We start from the raw sequence: 22,667 nt of genomic DNA, 5'->3' as shown, positions 1-22,667 counted from the left end.
ACACAAGAAATGACTCATTTCCTCAGATAGGAGCTTTAAGGGAAACAATTCATGAACAAATAAAAGCAATATTCTTAAAGTAAATGTAGTTAGGGACTTCTCTAGTGGCACAGTGTATAAAAATCCACCTGCCAGCGCAGGAGACATGGGTTTGATTCTTAGGTTGGGATGATCCCATGCAGGAAAAAAGGCAACCCACTCCAGTATTCTTGCTTAGAAAACCCCATGGACTCAGGAGCATGGCAGGCTACAGTCCATGTGGTCACAAAAGAGTTGGATACAACTCAGCAACTAAACAACAACAAAAAATTAATATATTACAGATTCACATGAAATAAGCTGACATCCATGGTAAAAAGAAAAAAGAAAATAGGATGAAATTCTACTGAATGACAGTGGGTTGAAACTGAGCTCTGATTTTTAAAAGAATCGGGAGACTTTTGTGGCAGCATCAGGAAGGGTTGGTGAATTTCAGAATGTTCCCTTCTTTTAGATTCAGTCCATCTAAGACTCACTCCAGTGCTAAACTGGTAATAAACAGTTCCAAAATATGTAAGTTAATCATAATTGTTACACTAATTTTGCTTTAGTTATCCATATTAATTTTTCTAAGTGATAATTTTTAAATAAACATAATTATAACCTCTCTTTTATAATTAAGTAACAGAAAAAGATATTTTCTGTATCATGCATCGAACCTGGACTGGTGATTCATTTCATATATGATATTATACCTGTTTCAATGCCATTCTCCCAAATCATCCCACTCTCTCCCTCTCCCACAGAGTCTAAAAGACTGTTCTATACATCTGTGCCTCTTTTGCTATATGGTAAAACCAATACAATCTTGTAATTAGCCCCCAGTAAAAAAAAAAAAATTAAATAAATAAAAGTCTTTAGAAGTTCTAAAAAAGAAAAAAAAAAAAAGATATTTTCTGAGATGACTTTGATCCAATAATCAAATCACTGGCTTAAAGGCTTTGTGTCTTCAATAACTGCTCTCTCTAGTCCATGTTGGGCTTTCCAGGTTGCTCAGTGGTAAAGAATCTACCTGCCAATACAGGGATATAGGTTTGATCCCTGGGTCAGGAAGATCCCCTGGAGAAGGAAATAGCAACCACCCCATTATTCTTGGCTGGGAAATCCCAGGGACAGAAGATCCTGGTGGGCTGCTGTTCATGGGGTTGCAAAGAGTGGGACAAGACCTAGCAACTAAACCGCCAACTACCATAACTTCTCTGTAATTTTTTTTTTTTTTCCCCTCCAGATGGTTCGTAGCATCTCCCATTTTGGGAAACTGTGGATTCTGGTCATTTCCAAGTTGTGAGTTTACTGCTGCTGCTGCTGCTAAGTCGCTTCAGTCGTGTCTGACTCTGTGCAACCCCAGAGATGGCAGCCCACCAGGCTCACCCCGTCCCTGGGATTCTCCAGGCAAGAATCCTGGAGTGGGTTGCCATTTCCTTCTCCAATGCATGAAAGTTAAAAGTGAAAGTGAAGTCGCTCAGTCATGTCCGACTCTTAGTGACCTCATGGACTGCAGCCTATGAGGCTCCTCTGTCCATGGGATTTTCCAGGCAAGAGTACTAGAGTGGGGTGCCATTGCCTTCTCAAGTTTTATTTTCAGAGGTGTACAAGACGTGACAAACACAGACTTATGAATAAGCATCTAGGAATATCAGAGGAATGTAGGCAGAAATATTACTGAATGACTAAGGATCACTTATCATTGATTTTCTTTCCCTTGTCATAAGCCACAACAATAGCATATCCAAAAGGCTGTAGGATTAGAAGATGAGAACTAATTTCTAGTAAATACCTAGTGTGAACTAAAAATGCCACTTGTCATTTCAGTAAACAAAGGTTGCTGCAACCATTATGACTCTGCAGCCACCCCTGCAAGGGCATTGCACCCTTTGGAAACTTGGTATGAGAAAGCACAGGGTACTGGCCCCAGACAGCAGAGGTGCCCATCAAAGGAACTGTAACAGGGAACAGTCAATTTTGACTCCATGTTGAATCCGCTTGACTTTAACTTTAGCTATTCATTGTTTGTGTCAGCAAAACCTGCCCCTCTGCCTGAATGTTAAATTAAAATGGCTCTTTTTCAGCTCATGGGGAGACAATCTAATCCTCACCATCTGTGAATGGCTGCAGAAAAGAAAGAGTAACACATTTCCTCCTATTTTGATAAATAAATGGTCTTTTAACTTTACTTCCTCACCTTCTCTCCTTCTTTGTTCTATAAAACAGATTAGCATCCAGACCCCAATAAGATGGTCTTTTGAGGCATTAGTCTGCCATCTTCTCAGTCTGCCAATTTTCCAAACGATGTCATTATTCCTGACCATACACCTTATCTGTAAGATTTATTGGCCTGTCATGAAGTGAGCAGAGTGAGCTTGAACTCAGGAACATGGCTATACGTGGTTTTCTCTTTGTGACATAACATACCAGAAACAAAGTCCACTAGAAACAATCTATTACAAATTCCACTTTCAGAAATAAACACAAGGTAGAGTTCAATTTAATACACCATTAAAAGGGTAAATAACTTATGCCCCTAAACCTTTGCAAATAACCTAGTACTTATTTGGGTTTCTATTTTCTTAAAGGAATGAAGTGAAGTTGCTCAGTCGTATCCGACTCTTCGCGACCCCGTGAACTGTAGCCCACCAGGCTCCTCCGTCCATGGGATTCTCCAGGCAAGAATACTGTAGTGGGTTGCCATTTCCTTCTCCAGGGGATCTTCTGGACCCAGGGATCGAATCCAGGTCTTCTGTATTGCAGGGAGACGCTTTAACCTCTGAGCCACCAGAGAAGCCCTTGAAGGAATGTTCTGATAACAGGTACAGGAGGGAGAGAAAAGACAAAGACACACACTGTGTATGCCTGCTGCTCCAGGATTAGTGACTTGAAGATTTAAACTTGGTTCAAAATTCTTGAATAATAAATAAATCAGTGTCTGGAGAAGCCTACAGGCCATCAAGAGCCTGGTTAACTGCGGTCATAAGCATTCAGAGGCTGTGATAAGAGAAATTCAATCCCATGTGATGCTCCCAAATGTACGACTGTAGTTTTCACACTAACAGGCAAAGCAGAGCAACTTCACAGCCATAATAGCATGGCTATCACTTCCTCACTCCAGCTTCATAATAAGATGAGATTGTGTGGGCCTCTACACTTTACCATCCTGTGTTCCACACAGTGCCTCGACCAAACAACACGCGCTGAAAAAAAATCTGCACAAGGTGCTGCCCTGAATAATCTTATTTAATCCTCACAACAGTCTTATGAAACAGGAAGGGCAGCAGGTATTCCCATTTCACAGGAGAGGAAGTTCCCAGACACCGTGTCATCATCCTCACTAAGGTTCACTGGGTACTGACCCTGTGGTAAGTGCTGTGAATGTATTAACCCCCTTAACATGCACAATTTCAAATTATTTGTGAGTGTGTTATTGGTATTTTCATTTTATAGGTAAGATAATTGAGACACAGAGAAATTAAATAACTAGCACATAAATATTAACATGACTATAAGTGGCTATTACTGTTAGTAACTATCTCTAGGACTGAATCCAGGAAGTTGGCTCCAGAGTCCATACATTTTTTTTTTTTTTTAATTTTTTGGCTGTGCTGTGCAGCATGTGAGATCTTAGTTCCCTGACCAGGGGTTGAACCTGGGCCCCCTACACTGGAAGCACAGAGTCTTAACCACTGGACCAGCAGGGAAGTCCCCAGAGTCCACATTTATAACCATGACAACATCTTGTCTGGAGATTTGCCTATACTAGCATCTACCTACTTTGGCCTTGATCACACAGCTAGTTGATGGCCAGGCCAAGGCTACTCCAGTCACATCCCGGCCTCAAAAGGCCCTGTCACTCATCACCTGCATAACAAAGCCTCCCTGGGCCTCAGCACAAGTCTAACCACCTGAACAGAGCGGGCATGTGCACTGATGAACTAGCTCTTCATAGGAACCCAGGTCAAGAGGCTACCTTCAGAAGCGAGACAGGTCAAAGGCCTCAAGGAGGAGGAAACAACCACTGGGAAACCTTCAGGGACACTCTTACTTTATACTGAAGATCCACCTGCTACCTACCACAAGATTCTTAAATGTAACCAAAGGTCTATTGTAAAACTAGAAAGCTGATCTTATTGAAGAGGATGTTTACATTTCACTGGTCTTATATTTTAATTAATTTTCCATTACCATTTATTTAAACCTCAAAATATGAGCACATGCCAGAGCTCCATGGTACCAGAAATGGATGGGCAGTGGAAGAAAGAAACACACAGCCTGTCTTCTGTAGAGATGTTCCCAGAAGAAAGTCCTTCCCAGTTAGCTTAACACTATGTAACACAGCCAGCATTTCAGCAAAAACTAGTCAAAAACACTTCAACATGTTTACACCATATGTTGGGTGTTTTATATGCCATATGACAAATGGACTCTTAAATCATCCTGCAAAGTAAACATTCATTAATCTTTACAGACATGTACAAATTGGAATAAAAGCTTACATGCTCCTATATTCAGATTTTCTCTGGTAGGAAAAAGTATCAGTCAAGACTTTTGTAGAAAATGAATAAGCATGCACAGTAATTTTCTTCCAAGCATCTCTTCCATTTTCAAATATGAAAATGTACTCAGGCACTAAATGTGTTATATAGACATTTTCACTGAGAAACTTGGTGTCTGACTTACCTATTGGATTTCTACTGAAGAACAATACTGGGGCTCTCAAAATGGTCTCCAACATTTTGTTGTGCAAAGTTTGTGAAGAATTAACAAGGATGTAGAATATCAACAGAGACCTTGTAACGCCAAAAAGGACAGTAGATACAGTTAACCCTGAAATAAAGAAATAACACTCAGCACAAGATCTCTGCCTTATCCTTAATGATGCTAAAAGATGGCAGGCAGTTTACAAAGATCAATTCAGTTCAGTTTAGTCACTCAGTCATGTCCAACTCTTTGTGAACCCATGGACTACAGCACTCCAGGCTTCCCTGTCCATCACCAATTCCCAGAGCTTGCTCAAACTCATGTCCATCAAATTGGTGATGCCATCCAACCATCTCATCCTCTGTTATCCCCTTCTCCTTCCGCCTTCAAACTTTCCCAGCATAAGGGTCTTTTCAATGAGTCAGTTCTTCACATCAGGTGGCCAAAGTATTGGAGTTTCAGTTTCAGCATCAGCCCTTTCAATGAATATTCAGGACTGATTTCCTTCAGGATGGACTGGTTGGATCTCCTTGCAGGCCAAGGGACTCTCAAGAGTTTTCTCCAACACCACAGTTCAAAAGCATCAATTCTTTGGCACTCAGCTTTCTTTATAGTCCAACTCTCACATCCATACATGACTACTGGAAAAACTATAGCCTTGACTAGATGGACCTTTGTTGGCAAAGTAATGTCTCTGTTTTTTAGTATGCTGTCTAAGTTGGTCATAACTTTTCCTCCAAGGAGCAAGCATCTTTTACCTTCATGGCTGCAGTCACCATATGCAGTGATTTTGGAGCCCCCCAAAATAAAGTCTTCCACTGTTTCCATTGCTTGCCCTTCTATTTCCATGAAGTGATGGGACGAGATGTCATGACCTTAGTTTTCTGAATGCTGAGTTTTAAACCAACATTTTCACTTTCTTCTTTCACTTTCATCAAGAGGCTTTTAGTTCTTCTTTGCTTTCTGTCATAAGGGTGGTGCCATCTGCTGTCTGAGGGTATTGATATTTCTCCTGGTAATCTTGATTCCAGCTTGTGCTTCATCCAGCCCAGCATTTCTCATGATGTACAGCATTTCTCATGATGTATATAAGTTAAATAAGCAGGGTGACAATATACAGTCTTGATGTACTCCTATTGACGTATTGTGTGTTTTTTTATTCTATAAATAAAATTTATATAGTAACTTACATATATAGGATAAATAAATTCTATATATGTAAATATATATAAAGTAAATTCTGTAAGAGTTTAATGCTTTCAACACAAAAACATTTATAGTTCAGTTCAGTTCAGTCGCTCAGTTATGTCTAATTCTTTGCAACCCCATGAATCGCAGCACACCAGGCCTCCCTGTCCATCACCAACTCCCGGAGTTTACTCAGACTCACGTCCATCAAGTCAATGATGCCATCCAGCCATCTCATCCTCTGTCGTCCCCTTCTCCTCCTGCCCCCAATCCCTCCCAGCATCAGAGTCTTTTCCAATGAGTCAACTCTTCACATGAGGTGGCCAAAGTATTGGAGTTTCAGCTTCACCATCAGTCCTTCCAAAGAAATCCCAGGACTGATCTCCTTCAGAATGGACTGATTAGATCTCCTTGCAGTCCAAGGGACTCTCAAGAGTCTTCTCCAACACCACAGTTCAAAAGCATCAATTCGTCGGCGCTCAGCCTTCTTCACAGAACAATTCTCACATCCATACATGACCACTGGAAAAACCATAGCCTTGACTAGATGGACCTTTGTTGGCAAAGTAATGTCTCTGATTTTCAATAGGCTACCTAGGTTGGTCATAACTTTTCTTCCAAGGAGTAAGCATCTTTTAATTTCATGGCTGCAATCACAATCTGCAGTGATTTTGGAGCCCCAAAAAATAAAGTCTGACACTATTTCCACTGTTCCCCATCTATTTCCCATGAAGTGATGGGATGAGATGCCATGATCTTTGTTTTCTGAATGTTGAGTTTCAAGCCAACGTTTTCACTCTCCTCTTTCAGTTTCATCAAGAGGTTTTTAGTTCCTCTTCACTTTCTGCCATAAGGGTGGTGTCATCTGCATATCTGAGGTTATTGATATTTCTCTTGGCAATCTTGATTCCAGCTTGTGCTTCTTCCAGCCCAGCATTTCTCATGATGTACTCTGCATATAAGTTAAATAAGCAGCATGATAATATACAGCCTTGACGTACTCCTTTCCCTATTTGGAATCAGTCTGTTGTTCCATGTCTAGTTCTAACTGTTGCTTCCTGACCTGCATATAGGTTTCTCAAGAGGCAGGTCAGGTGGTCTGGTATTCCCATCTCAGAATTTTCCACAGTTTATTGTGATCCACACAGTCAAAGGCTTTGACATAGTCAATAAAGCAGAAATAGATGTTTTTCTGGAACTCTCTTGCTTTTTCGATGATCCAGTGGATGTTGGCAATTTGGTCTCTGGTTCCTTTGCCTTTTCTAAAAACTAGCTTGAACAACTGGAATTTCATGGTTCATGTATTGCTGAAGCCTGGCTTGGAGAATTTTGAGCATTACTTTACTAGCATGTGAGATGAGTGCAATTGTGCAGTAGTTTGAGCATTCTTTGGAATTGCCTTTCTTTGGGATTGGAATAAAAACTGACCTTTTCCAGTCCTATAAAGAAGAGTATAAAAATCAGTTTTTTCCTCTCACTAAATAGCAACATGAGGGGAGGGAATCATATGTAAACTACAGTTTCATTTTAGGTTTTCCTAATTCAATTACAAGTTCTAAACATTTTTCACAAGATTGGTAATTATAAAAAGCATTTGATCTTCCTTTTTCCACATTTCAAATTTCACTATTTAGTTCCTGTCCTGTAATCTAAAACTGAGGCATGCTCTGGTACCAGCATGTGAATTAAAAGGGAACAGGGTAAATGATTTACCATTTCCTTATAATTTACAAGGAAATTTACTTACATGTAAACTAGCTTCTTAAGAACCTACTGTATAGCACAGGGAACTCTAGTCAATGTTCTGTGGTGACCTAAATGGGAAGGAAATCTAGCAAAGAGAGAGGATACATTTATAATTGTTTCACTTTGCTGTACAACATAATATTGGAGAGCAACTATACTGTAATAAAATTTAAAATATTAAATATAAAGTAGCTACATCTATGCCCAAGTAGCTTTAAAGAGTATGAAAAGACCATGTTAAGTTCCAAGTGGACAATCTCTTTAAATAATTGAATTGCAAGAAGCTACAAATTATATTATGACATGAGATAATTAATCTAAACAAGCAATTAATCCTTAAGTGTTTTGTAGAAGCTCAAAGCATTTGCAAATAAAGATAATCATTTAAATTTGTTTATCAATGACATAAATGAACACTTCTATGCATATAAAAATTAAAACAGCCCTCCAAACATCTCATCAATTCACAGTGCTAAAAAGAGTTGGGATAACTTCTGTAATAAATACTCCATCAAGCATTTTTTTTTCATTCAGCTGACCAGTGTTATTTAAATTCTGAAAGCTGCTCAAATTCCTGAATTCTATCAATAGGGATTTGCCTTAGCCCACCACCCCATATGAATGTGTAACAGAATCCCTTCTTCTTCCTTAAACCCTCCTTATCCACCAATTCAGAAGGTAAATAGCTGGTGGATTCAAGTTTCTTAGCAAGTGATCAACTAAATAAATACCAAATTTCAAGGAGTGGAATTTTACACTAATTCACTCTTTTGTAGAAAACTTGTACAGGCACTTCCTATGAGGATATTTAAGTTTTTATTTAGCTTTTTAAAAAAAAAATTTATTGGGGTATAGTTGCTTTATAATGTTGTGTTAGCTTCTGTTGTACAAGGAAGTGAATCAGCTCTATATTTACATATAACTCCTCCCTCTTGGACCTCCCTCCCCTGCACCCTTGTCCTGTAGGTCATCACAGAGCACAGAGCAGAGCTCCCTGTGCTATACAGCAGCTTCCAACTGTTTTATGTTTATCTGTTTTATGCATGGTAGTGTATATATGTCAATCCTAATCTCCAAATTCATCTTCCTCACCTCCACACCCCTCGCTGTGTTCACACATCTATTCTCTACATCTACGACTCTATTCCTGTCTTGCAAATACGTTTATCTATACTATTTATCTAGATTCCATATATATGCATTAATATAACCTGTTTTTGTTTGTTTTTCTCTTTCTGACGTACTTTACTCTGTATGATAGACTCTAGGTCCATCCATATCTCTACAAATGACCCAATTTGTTCATTTCTATGGATGAGTAATAATCCAGTGTACATATGTACCATAAATGAGATGAAAAGACAACCCCGAGAATGGGAGAAAATAACTTCAAATTAAGCAACTGACCTTGGAAGAGACCAATCTAGAGAGCATATTAAAAGCCAGAGACATTACTTTGACAATAAAGGTCCATCTAGTCAAAGCTATGCTTTTTCCAGTAGTCATGTATCAATATGAGAGTTGGACTATAAAAAAAGCTGAGCACCTAAGAATTGATGATTTTGAATTGTGGTGTTGGAGAAGACTCTTGAGAGTCCCTTGGATTGCAAGGAGATCCAACCAGTCCATCCTAAAGGAAATAAGTCCTGAATATTCATAGCGAGGGCTGATGCTGAAGCTGAAGCTCCAATACTTTGGCTACCTGATACGAAGAAGTGACTCATTTGAAAAGACCCTGATGCTGGGAAAGATTGAAGGTGGAGGGAGAAGGAGATGACAGAGGATGCCAACCAACTATTGCATATAGTTGGTTGGCATCACCAAGTCAATGGACATGAGTTTGAGGTAAGCTCTGGGAGTTCGTGATGGACCTCCCTGGTAGCTCAGATGGTAAAGTGGTAAAGCCTACAGTGTGGGAGATCCGGGTTCAATTCCTGGGTTGGGAAAATCTCCTGGAGAAGGAAATGGCAACCCATTCCAGTATTCTTGCCTGGAAAATCCCAGGGATGGAAGAGCCTGGTAGGCTATAGTCCATGGGGTTGCAAAGAGTCTGACATGACTGAGCAACTTCACTTTCACTTTTTCTGGGAGTTTGTGATGGACAAGGAAGCCTGGCACGCTGTAGTCCATGGGGTCGCAAAGAGTCAGACACAACTGAGCAACTGAACTGAACTGAAGCAACTGACCAGGGTCTCCACAATGCACAAATAGCTCATGCAGCCCAATATTAAAACACACACACACACAATCAAATCAAAAAATGGACAGGAGATCTAAACGGACATTTCTCCAAAGAAGACATACAGTTGGCCAAGTGGCACATGAAAATACATTCAACATTAGAGAAATACAGATCAAAAGTACAATAAGGTATCACCTCACACCAGTCAGAATGACCATCATCAAAAAATATACAAACAATAAATGCTAGAGAGGGTGTGGAGAAAAGGGAACGCTTTTGGACTGTTGGCAGGAACATAAATTGATACAGCCACTATGGAGAACAGTATGGAGGTTCTTCAAAAAACTAAAAACAAATACTGTATGACCCAGCAGTCCCACTACTGGGCAAATACCCTGAGAAAAGCATAATTCAAAAAGATGGATGCACCCCAATGTTCACAGCAGCACTATTTACAAAATTCAGGACGTGAAAGCGACCTAAATGTCCATCAACAGATGAATGGATAAAGAAGGTATTTAAAATTTTAGCTGAAGATATCCTTTAAATAGCGTGTAATGCTATATATATTCTAAACCCTCTTGTGAATAGAATCATGTTAATATTAGTCTGGCAAGCCATATGTTAAACTAATCACATTTTGGGAGGAGATAACACTGATCTCAAAGTAAGAAAGAGAAGGAATCCTAATCCCAGGCACTGGATTTCCCCTGCTTAGCTTCTCAAGCAATTAGTGAAGCCCAAGAGATGAGCAGTGTGTTGAAGGGGAGCTTTGCATACCTGGGAGGGAATAATGCTTATATTTGGGGCCCATGCTGCCAGAGGATTTCATCCAAGATCAATAAAAGCCAAGGTTTATTCAGAAAGAATTGGGTCAAGGTAAACCACAGGGTAAGGATCTGTTTCTAATCCCCTTGCCCATCCATATAATGATATAAGATTTAGCAAAAGTGACCTATGAGAATATAAATAGCAATATATTTCCAGTGACTGATTTCCGAATGTGCAATCCTGGTTTAACTACAAAAATCCAGTACACAGCAAATTAAGAGTCTTCATTCAATCCCTTTTCTTCTAGTAGATCTTTAAAATAATTATTCTAATTAACTCACAGAGTAAATGCAACTCAGACACTTAAACTGTTAAGACATTACTCAATTACTCTAGAAGTCCTTGTTGCTCACACGGACTCATTATAAGTACCTTAAACTCTGGTATAAAAGAGCAGATGACTCAACTTTACCTGAATAAACTCCTAAGAATGAGTTTAGAACAAGCATCACATTGACATCTTTTACTAAAGCCCCAGAATACAGGTCACTTTGTACATTCGCCCTGTGGAACAGGGAAGAAAAAATATTATACTATACATATACATAGAATTAACACAAATATCAAAAAAATTACCTCAATTCAAGAAATGCATTTGTGCTGGAAATTGTTTCTCAACTCACAAGACCCTGTGGGGTCTCTCTGTTAAATATTTGAATCATGACTTTCAGTTCTCAAAATTGTCTATGAAGACAGACTTAGAAAATGAACTTATGGTTGCTAAGTTCATTTTAGCTTTCCCTCTAACTATGGGGAAGAATAGTTAGAGAGTTTGGGATGGTCATGCACAAACTGCTATATTTAAAATAGATAACCAACAAGGACTTATTGTACAGCACATGGAACTCTGCTCAGTGTTATGAGGCAGCCTGGATGGGAGGGGTTTGAGGGGAGAATGGATACATATAGATGTATGGTTGAGTCTCTTTGCTGTTCACCTGAACATTGTTAATATCACAACAGTGTTAACCAGCTATATCTCAATACAAAATTAAAAGTTCTAAAAAAAGAAAAAAAGTTGTCTGTGAAGAAGCTGCTAAAAGGAGGGACATGGGGATAGACAACCAGGGACTCATATTCCACCCACAAGAAGTTTAATTTTAATTCAGGGAAACTACGTGAGGCTCAGAAGAGGAGGCTGAACAAGCCTCACCTCTCCCCCTGACTCTGTGGGAAATTGAAGCTTTGTGTAGACTTCAGAGCACTTTGGGTCAGAACAGGAATCACTCACCAGTCTGTAAGCCACCAGTCCTGCAGGACATAGGAAACCTGGAGCAGGAAACAACAGTCACTCACACACTGACATCACTGAGCCCTCATACCCTACTCACTAGGATGAGGGGCAGAAAGGCTCCAGAACAAAGGACCATGGAGAAGGTTCTTCTGGCTCCAATCTGCACCAAACCCCACACCCCAGATGACCACAGGTGAGGGCACGTTTCATTTTTAAATCTTTAAAACATATCCTCTTTTCTCTAGAAAACTTTGTTCCCACATATAATGTATTTCAATGCAAATCCAAATGAACCTCAAAATGCAATAATAGCAGTACAAATGTTGGGATTTTTCAAAGGAAAAATCTTGACAGGTACTATGATGGTCAGTTTTCTGTGTCAGCTTGGCCAGGACAGTCTCCAGTGATTCAACCAACACTCATCTAGATGTTGCTGTGAAGGTATTTTGTGGATGCAGTTCATATCCATCATCAGAACTTAAGTAGAGGAGATCACCCTTAACATTGTGGTGGCCTCATCAAGTCAGACAAAGGCCTGAGAGCAAAACCTGAGGCTTCCTGGAGGAGGAAGAAATTCTGCCTCAAGATATCAGGGTCAGCTCCTGCCTGAGGTTCCAGCCTGCAGGCCTGCCTTTCTGATTTCACATTCAACCAGCTAGATCCCAAAACATCATAAGTCAATTCTTTGAGATAAATCTCTTAACACACATTTAAAAATAATTATAAAATATAATATAAATAGTATGTAAACATCAAACTAAGAGCACAAGCCAAAATAAATGCCCGTACATACCTGAGCTGCAAAGCTTACTAGAATAAGGAAGATGATGACAGGCCAATCAGCACCGGCTGTGAAATAATTCTTATAGGTCTTAAAACCAACTTTTCCTTCCAAATGGCCCTCTAGAGGTAGTGTAACCTGTATATTCTCAGTCTAGAAGGGAAAAATGACAGTGAGAGATGAAATTTTGAAAGAGATGAAATTTTAAACAATGAACCCCAAATTGCAAGAGTTCAACAATGCCCTCCACTGCAAAGCTGTGGGGAAACAGATACATCTCATACACTGGTAGAAGTGCAACACGATCCATCTCCTACAGAGAAGGGAGTGGGAATATCTGGCCAAACCACATATGCATTTACCCCTGGACCCAGCCATTCCACTCCTAGGAATTTATAAGAAATAGGGAAACATCATTTGCATGAGGTCATTCCCTGTTGGATGACTTTGCTTAAAGTAGATCATGCCTCTTAGCACATGCATGAAAGTGAAGTCACTCAGTTGTGTCTGACTCTGCGACCCCATAGACTGTAGCCTACCAGGCGCTTCTGTCCATGGGATTTTCCAGGCAATATTACTGGAGTGGATTGCCATTTCCTTCTCCAGGGGATCTTCCTGACCCAGGGATTGAACCCAGGTCTCCTGCATTGTAAACAGATGCTTTACCGTCTGAGCCACCAGGGAAGTCCATAATAGCACATGCATAACAAAATCAATTAATTTATAAATGCAGAAGCTTCCTCTAAAATAATACACAAAATGATATGGAGCTGATGTATCCTGCTATATGACTTGTGTCACTCAATAATAAAAATATAAAACATACTTGGGTCTCAAAATATTGGCCAAACACAGTAAACTGAGTTGACAGAGAGAGTTGGAGTAATATGAGTTTAGACAGCACATGACAAGCATAAGATCTGGATCTATTTGGTTCCTAAGTTTCAGAGAGTGATTCCTGAGTGTGGAATGTGAGGGACCAATCCGAACACTTATCAGAATCATCCAGGCTTTTGGGTTTGAATATAGAAGAATATCTGTGTATGTTTTTAAGGGAGATCTAGTGCATTTCTGACTGGAGGACTTAAAATGCATTATAGAGTCACTGGAGCCCTGGATATCTTTGGTTCTATGCTGGCCACTGGGATTCAAGATCAATAAGATGTGGTCGGTCTTGACTGGTAAGAAAGGAGGATGGGAACTAACTCCAAAGTGTCTACCATGTATCAGGTCCTTTGAACACACTACCTCTGATTTATGCCAAACCTTCTGACAATGAGGCAAAATAATATTATCAGTCACCTGCAGTGCCAGAATATTCCAACATATAGGGAAAGTAGCCGATTTAATGTAGTCACAGCAGGTCAGTCTAAGGGGGTCTTAACATTAAGCCTCTTGATGCATAAGGGAAGCCAGGGACCTTCAGAGCAAGTAGTACGTAACTAAGGTAAACTGAAGAGTTCTCAATCAGAGTGAGCCACATATACCCAGAAATTCACAGCAGTGCACCCACTACTGATCTCCATAAGATCCTCCATCCTACACTCAAAAGAGAACTCCAAGCAGGCTTTCTTCCTTCATATCAATTCCATGGAACAAGACTTTTGAAACCTTAGGGTCTACTTGGGGACAAATGAAGAATCATGAGCAGAGCAGACTGAAGGTCCACAAGGCCACCAAGAGCACACAGACCCGGGCACACTGCAGGATGAGAAACTCACATCTTGGTCTTCTGGAGCCACATCTTTCAACGAGGGTCTGGGAGACTGGAGAGACTGACCCAAAGACTCGGAGATCAGAGTGGGAGTTGCTGGAATTGGAGATGGTTCAGACTGCTCATTCCCCTTCTCAAAAAGGGAAAAAATATCTACCCCAGATTTCAGGAACTCAGAATAAGTCCCCCTTTTCACTGTTTTGCCCTGAAATTTAAAAAAAAATATTGAGGGGATTTAATTTATATTTGAAAATATTAAACCTGAGGAAACCAGAATTGAAAGAGACACGTGTACCCCAATGTTCATCGCAGCACTGTTATAATAGCCAGGACATGGAAGCAACCTAGATGTCCATCAACAGATGAATGGATAAGAAAGCTGTGGTACATATACACAATGGAGTATTACTCAGCCATTAAAAAGAATACATTTGAATCAGTTCTAATGAGGTGGATGAAACTGGAGCCTATTATACAGAGTGAAGTAAGCCAGAAAGAAAAACACCAATACAGTATACTAACACATATATATATGGAATTTAGAAAGATGGTAACAATAACCCTGTATACGAGACAGCAAAAGAGACAATGATGTATAGAACAGTCTTTTGGACTCTGTGGGAGAGGGAGAGGGAGAGGGTGGGATGATTTGGGAGAATGGCGTTGAAATACGTATAATATCATATATGGAATGAGTCGCCAGTCCAGGTTCGATGCACGATACTGGATGCTTGGGGCTGGTGCACTGGGACGACCCAGAGGGATGGTGTGGGGAGGGAGGAGGGAGGAGGGTCCAGGATGGGGAACACATGTATACCTGTGGCAGATTCATTTTGATATTTGGCAAAACCAATACAATATTGTAAAGTTTAAAAAATAAAATAAAATTAAAAAAAAAAAACAACTTAAATACTAATAAAAAAGTTATCTGGTCTTAAATTATGATTTTGGGGAAGAAAAAAAAAAAGATCCCTGGGTCTAGAATACTTGCTGAGAAATCTAATTCAGTCAACTCGACACAGAACTGAGCATTGTGTTCTCTGCCAAACCCTGTGTTAGGTGCTGGATGATGTGAAAGAAATGTGGTCTTATCTGTTAAAAATGGAGGCCCTTTGACATAAGTACCCTGGGCACCTAGGGAAGCAAGAAGCACAGAAGTTGGTGCGAAGATTGGCACAGTCTTTTTAGACAACATAGGAATTGAGAGAAGCCTCATGTGACAAGCAGAATTTTAAAAAACAGTCAACTGGGAAGAATATTCCAGAAGAAAGTTAAACTTGACCCATAAGCACATATACATAGGTAAGGGTCACTCAGCAGATCTTCGCTGACCGCTGTCACAGTATCATGTGTCCCATGGGATAAGACATGTAGGAACCAGTCCTGGACAGGGAATCCACAAAATGCATCTTCATGATCTGTCCAACTGCCCCACACACCTCAGGAAGTTCTCAACTGAAAATTCAGTAATCCACTTGTTCAAGTAATTAAACAAGGAGGCTCTGAGTCTCTAAAGCCTTGGCAGCCTGTGCCCACAAACCAAAATCTAAGCCAGAATCAAGGCACTCAGATCCAAGAAAATACTTATGAACAATCAACCACATGTAACCAACCAGGCTTCCCCAAGTCAGGCAACTGCTTAAGCTACAGCCAATCTAATCATGCTCTTTGAAAATGTGTGACACATCCTTGCGCAGGTTCCCTCCCTTCCAAAATCATATAAAATAATGTGCAGATGTTTTCATTATCTTCTGACCTTATGAATAAGACTCAGCTGATTCACTCAGTGGCAAATAAAACACTAGGAAAAAAATCCCAGGATGCTAACCTCATCAAATGAGAGCAGCTCTGGCTGAGGCAGGTCATGTGAAAGAAGGTGGCCCAGGACCCTCGCTGGGACTCCTCTCATCCTATTCCCTGAGGTGAGCCACTGGGAGAAACCCAGTGAAGCCTTTGGGTACCATCTGATAGTGCAGAACTAGCCAGTTATGCAGGATATAGTATGTCTTATTCCACTTGGGAGGTGAAATTCTCATGTCTCTTTACTGAAATCACCACTCACCACTTCATATCTGTAATATGCACAATGAAATGACTAGTGGTACAAAGACAGAAATTTCACCCAGCAGCCAAGCGCTGACAATTCCAAGAGGACAAGGGGGCAGCCATACCCTCTTCTGCTGTGAGAGAGGGACGAGACAAACAGTGAGGATGGACCCCAACTCATCCAGGAGTGCTCACCAGTGGACAAATAGTTGTTTTGTTAGTACTAAATTGGGGGTAGTGTCTTCAAAGGAGGCCATAACGGGGCTCCAAAACATCTAGGGACTGGTTACATAGGTTATTCTTTGCTCATAACACTGTAAACACTGGGTTTGCACTCTAGAATCACCCCCTCTGAACATGAAATCAACTGCTCTCAACCTTGAAAACCTTAGCCCTGCCTAGAAGAATGAAGAAGAGTTGACACATGGAACTGCTTCCAGAGAGAGAGAGGTTCTGCGTTTTAATAATCTTTCTTACAGCAGAATTTCATTTCATAAGTCAGGGATCTGACCAAGAGCCTGCATAACAGGCAGGGGTTAATGGCAGAGGTGCTGAGGCCCAGAGGCAAATGAGCCAAGGAGTGAAGCATCAAACTACCACCAAATCTGCAAACTTCTCACTACTCTCCACCCCACCCCCAGTCATGCTAGGACCTGCGGACTGGATGGTGGCTTCTCCTCAAAAAGACAACTTCCAACATGACACCTGTGAACACAAACTTATTTGGAAAAAGGGTCTTTGCAGATGTAATAAAGTTAAGATGAGGTCACACTGGAGCAGGGTGACCCTACATCCACTTGATGTAAGGGTCTGATGTCCCTATGAGAAGAGACTCAGACATGAGGACAATGGCCATATGACATTAGAAGCAGAAACCACAGCACTGCAGCTGGAAGCCAAGAAACACAAGGAAGGCTGGTGAACACCAGAGGCGAGAAGGAAGAATTGTCCCCTGGAGCTTTCAGGGAGAGCACAGCCCTGCCAGCACCTGGATTTGGGATCCGTAGCCTGCAGAACAGGGATACAATAAATTTCTGTTGTTTAAAGTCACCCAGCTTTGTGACGGTAGCTCTAGAAACTGATACTCTAGCCTGAGCCCACATTTCTGGTCTCCTCAACTTTACTAAGCCTTGTAACTGCTTCTTTTGTCACCCCTCCAGTGCCCAGCAGGACTTTCTTAACTCCCACATAAGACCACATATCTCCTCTGCTCTGGACCGTTCAAGGCTTCCATCCCACTTCCGGTCCCCTGCCCACTGCTTGGAGACCAGCTCCCTCCCGTCCCCCTGCTCACTCTCCTCAGACACACTTGTCTTCCTGCTGTTCCTCCAACCTGCCAGTTCAGCTCCTTCCTCAGGACTCCCTGCCTCAGACCCCTCCCCTAGATGACTGTGTGACCCCTACCTTCATGTCACTCAGACCTTGTGAGGCACCAGCTCCTCAGGGAGGCAGCCAGGATGTCACCTTCTCTGTCACATCCTCCCCATAAAAACAGGAGCTCCATGAAGGCAGGTGCTTGTCCTCCTGCTGCATAGGCTCCCACACATATCAGGCACATAGAGACCTGGGCAGTGAGACCAGCGACTGGTTACACCAGCAGAGTGGGCATCTCTGACCCAGGTGCTCGGCTACCCAGCCTCACTTTTGGTGCTAATAGAAGATGCTCTTTAGACAAACTGCACATGATAATCGCATGGGTACAGACAGGTCTTAGTATCTCTAATTTCTAAGTAATACACTTTGACTTAAGTCATGGAAAAGGAAAATAAAAAGTTCTAAATAAAATTGCATCATTATCCTTAACAGATTTCATTAGAACAGTGATGATTCAATAACCCTGTGTTTGCAATTTTATATACTTTAGGGTTTATGTGGCTTACAGGATAGTAGTGACATTTCTACAGGTCTTTGGATTCATGCCCCAAGGCATGAACACCAACTCTTAGAAAAAGGGGGCAAAAAACTGAAGGAGAAGAGGGCATTTATCATGAATCCAAGGACAGTGACCTCCAGAGAGGTGTGTCTTTGAACATACCTGAGTGCTAGCAATTCCCCAGACTTCTATAAATTACTTACATCTTTCAGTATCAGAATCTGACTTGCATACTTTAGGTACTGCAGCTGATGAGTCACTAAGATTGTGATCTTCTCCTTCAAGGCTTGACGAATACACCTACAAATGTAAAAGACACAGTAAGCAAAAGCACATTAATGGGGGTGCTTCACACTGGAAACTCGTATTTTGAAAACAGTGAGACAAAGACAGTCAAAGATCTTTAAGTTAAATACCAAGTCAATAATAAAAATTAAATAAACATAAATCAATTAATCTTACTAGGTTCTTAAATTTATCAGTAGCAAGCTTGAACCTAGCTCTGCTTAAAAATTCTGAAAAAGAGTCCAGTGAAGGAGGCACCAAGAGCTAAGTATTTTTTTCCCCTAAAATTCAGCTTAACAATTATTTACATGTTCCATAAAGAAAAACAACTGAGTAATACTGAGATTCCAAAATTTGACTGAACTAAAAGACTATCTTAATGCTATATGGGAATTGGAGGAGAGGAATCTATATAATATAAAAATGTGTACATTCTTAGATAGCTTTTTAGGTTATTATTTATAATTAATGATGTAAATATTAGCAACAAAATATAATAGATTCTTTAATAGCACCTTTGTCAGAGTGTTTTCTAGACTGCTGCTGGTGCTAAGTCACATCAGTCGTGTCCAACTCTGTGCGACCCCATAGACGGCAGCCCACCAGGCTCCCCGTCCCTGGGATTCTCCAGGCAAGAACACTGGAGTGGGTTGCCATTTCCTTCTCCAGTGCATGAAAGTGGAAAGTGAAAGGGAAGTCGCTCAGTCATGTCCGACTCCCAGTGACTCCGTGGACTGCAGCCTACCAGGCTCCTCCATCCATGAGATTTTCCAGGCAAGAGTACTGAAGTGGGGTGCCATTGCCTTCTCTGGTTTTCTAGACACTTCTTCCTAAATAATATTAAATAGAAAATGAACGCCAGCATGGCCTCCATCATTCTCTACAACATTCCTAGTCCCATCCAGGAAGCAAGTCTTCTTTCATTAGGTCTGAAAACCTTTAAAATATGAAAATAAAAGAACAGAATCAAAGTGGCCCAAATCACAGTGGAAATAACCCAATGGCTCAAAGGACACGTCAGTTCTCTGTAGTCAAGACACCCTTCACTATTCAACATTAAATTTTTTTCACAGTAAAAAAAAAAAATCAAAACAAAACAAACAAACAAACAAAGGGAAAAAAAAAAAAAAAACGCTCCTACACTCTAAATGCAGACCTCTAGGAACTCAGCCCCAGTCTCAACCACAGGGTCGACAACCCTTCAGGGAAGCGAGTGGCCAGGTCTGGGGTCCCACTGACCATGGGCAGGGCTCCAGGCATGAACTCTGGGAGCCCAAGACCCTCACAGAGCAAATCTCAGGAACCTGGGCCAAAGCTTAGCTGAGTGAGTCAGATGAAGAGTCTGGAGGCAGCAGACTGCAGCTCAGTCCCTGCAGCTCAGTCCCTCTCATGAAGCTGATGACGTCAAGTGACTAAACCTCAGCTTCTTCATCTCAAAACAAGGCCAGTGACAACCCATCCACACATTCAGAGAAACCAAACCACCAGTCCGCTCAGTAAATGTCAGCCCCCTTCTCTACTCCTCCCTAACCATGAGCAGTCCTGTGCTTTGGACTCAGGATAGAAAAGTCCCAAGGGGACACTCTGGACACTGGGTCTGTGATCAGAATCAAGATTCCGTGGTGTATACACAAACACAGTTGCTTCATTAAGTCCAAAAGGATTCATTTTTTACCTTTTGACATGTCAGTCCATGACATGTCCTCTGAAGGAAAAGCAAGGGGAGTTGCTGTCTTAGATGTGGAGACATGGAAGCCCTGAGACTCTCTGGGGAAACAACCTGGGAGAAGACAGCAGGTGCAGGGTTCCTGCGACAGAACATGCTGGGCTGAGGTGCCTTCCTGCATTCACAGCTTATAGGGGATGGTGGGACTCATAAATGGTCAAGTGTACCCATTGAGGGCTGTGGGAAGACAGAGGGCACGGGTGCCCCCTAGAGGAGTGGGAGGGAACAGCAGGGCTGGTCTTCCACTTTCTGTGTCCTGGCACACTGCTCCCTGGCTCTGAGACAGAGGGACCAGTATGTACAGATAGACAGGGGTGAGAAAGGACCCCCGCAAAGCCATCATGGCTGGATACTGAGTGGGTGTGGGAATGAACTGGAAAGGCTGATGGGGGCAGACAGGAAAGAAGCCTGTTCTTTGAGGACCTGGAGCTGCATCCTGAATGTGGGAGTGGGGCATAGTCTGAGAAGGGCTGGAGCAGGAGGGTGAGCCATGTAAGTAGAAGCATGGGAATCTGATCAGGACAGACCTGAAGAGCTGATGATGCAGGAGGCAGTGTTCTGGGATGTGGGGCTGAAACTCGTTGAGATCCATAGCATGATGCCCATGGCATGACGAGACTGCATCAGGTCACCTAAATCCTTTCGCCTTCTATAGGTGATAGAACCCACTTAGTGTTCACAGAGTATAAATGCAAATCTCACAAAGCTTAATAACCTTGGATATAGATTCATGACTGAAGGAATCTGTTAATGGCAAGTAGAAGTATGATTCATTAACTTATAACACAAAGTACTCCTCATTACTAAGATCCCACACAACTACTATCTCTCACAACATATTGTTCCATCCAGCTCTCTAACTTGAGAACACTCTCCAGTTGCTGCTGAGTGGTTTTCTAAATTGCTTTCATGCTCTTTGCTATAAGTCACCCTAGAGAAAGTGGTTTTGATTAGCAAACAACTATCTTAACCTTGCTTCTATCAAGTATATATCTGAAGTGGTACACCTAAAATATTTGAGAGGATTTTATAAATATCACCTGTGTTCGAAAAAGAACTCGGAAGAACTTCTGTGATCAGCACGCTGTACTTGGCACCAAAATGACTTGCTCTCCTCTCCCTGTGACACAGATGCAGTGACCAGCAGAATTTGTTCCTGCCCTGATGGAGAACTTGTGCAGATGCTCACAAGACAGGGTGACACACATTTGTGAGCTCAGGGCACGGCGCTGGGAACAAGGAGGCTGAGATACTCACGATGCCAGGAGGGTTGGGGTGGGGAATCGCTGTCACAGTACGAGCTCCTGTCACTGAACTTGTGACAAGATACAAGGTACTTCTCTAAGGGAAAATTCAAGTCATGAACAGGAGAGGCTGGGAAAGGGGGGGTCAGATCAGAGCTGGAGGCCATGCCATGTGTCATTCACCCTGTTCTCTCCTGTTCTCAAAGATTAAGTGCTACTATGCAGGTTTGTGTGTATGTGTGTTACAATATACCTAACATGAAATTTACCATTTTAATCATATAGCCATACAGTAGCATTAAGTGCCTTCACATTGTTGTGCAGCCATCACCAGCATCCACCTCTATGACTCTTTTATCACCCCAACACTAGGCACATCTTACATCTGGGCAGTTTCTGCCAAAGTCTAACAATCCCTGCTTAGTGGATATGGAATCCCAGCTCCTTGTGTCCAGAGCTCAGAGCTCCTCACATACCTACTGACTGAAGTCCTTTTACTTTGCTATCCTGGGCCTGCTATATACACCAATCATGCCCCCCTCAAATTCATATGTCACCTTAGTTATTAGTACCTTAGAATTTGGTGACAGCGACCATAAAGAAGTAATCACTACCCTTAAATACACTGCACCTAGTCTGTTCTGACTAGTGTGCTTAGATGAAGAGGAGACTAAGACATAAGGACATGGACACAGGCATATAAATCAATGAAGTTAGAACACACCCTCCCACCATGCACAAAATAAACTAAAAATGGCTTAAAGACTTAATCATAAGAAGTGACACCATAAAACTCCTAGAAGAGATTAAAGGCAAAATATTCTCTGACATAAGTTATACCAATGTTTTCTTAGGTCAATCTTCTAAGGCAATAGAAATATATACAAATGGTGGCTGCCCTGGTGGCTCAGTGGTAAAGAATCCACCTGCCAGTGCAGGAGACACAGGATCTTTCCTGGTCCCAGAAGATCCCACACACGCAGAGTAACTAAACCCATGCACCACAACTACTGAGCCTGAGCTCTGGAGCCCAGGAGCTGCAACCACTGAGCTCACACATCCTAGAGCCTGTGCTCTGCAACAAGA

The 22,667-nt window shown here is 41.5% G+C and overlaps 1 protein-coding gene across 1 annotated transcript in view; it reads right to left on the bottom strand.

Moving 5' to 3' along the window:
• LOC133258055 (ATP-binding cassette sub-family C member 4-like) overlaps positions 1-22,667 on the bottom strand; it is a 169,436-nt gene that overhangs the window by 81,339 nt on the left and 65,430 nt on the right. The window contains exons 14-19 of the mRNA XM_061434394.1: positions 18,530-18,626; positions 14,415-14,612; positions 12,706-12,846; positions 11,910-11,947; positions 11,091-11,182; positions 4,711-4,857 (exon numbers count right to left, since the gene is read on the bottom strand). Coding sequence (XP_061290378.1) covers positions 4,711-4,857; positions 11,091-11,182; positions 11,910-11,947; positions 12,706-12,846; positions 14,415-14,612; positions 18,530-18,626 — 713 coding nt within the window. The remainder of the gene's footprint in view (positions 1-4,710; positions 4,858-11,090; positions 11,183-11,909; positions 11,948-12,705; positions 12,847-14,414; positions 14,613-18,529; positions 18,627-22,667) is intronic.

The sequence above is a fragment of the Bos javanicus genome, chromosome 12 (genome assembly GCF_032452875.1).
Source record: "Bos javanicus breed banteng chromosome 12, ARS-OSU_banteng_1.0, whole genome shotgun sequence".
Lineage (NCBI taxonomy): Eukaryota > Metazoa > Chordata > Mammalia > Artiodactyla > Bovidae > Bos > Bos javanicus.
Note: the sequence above shows the minus strand (reverse complement) of the source record. Positions and strands in the feature narration are given on the sequence as shown.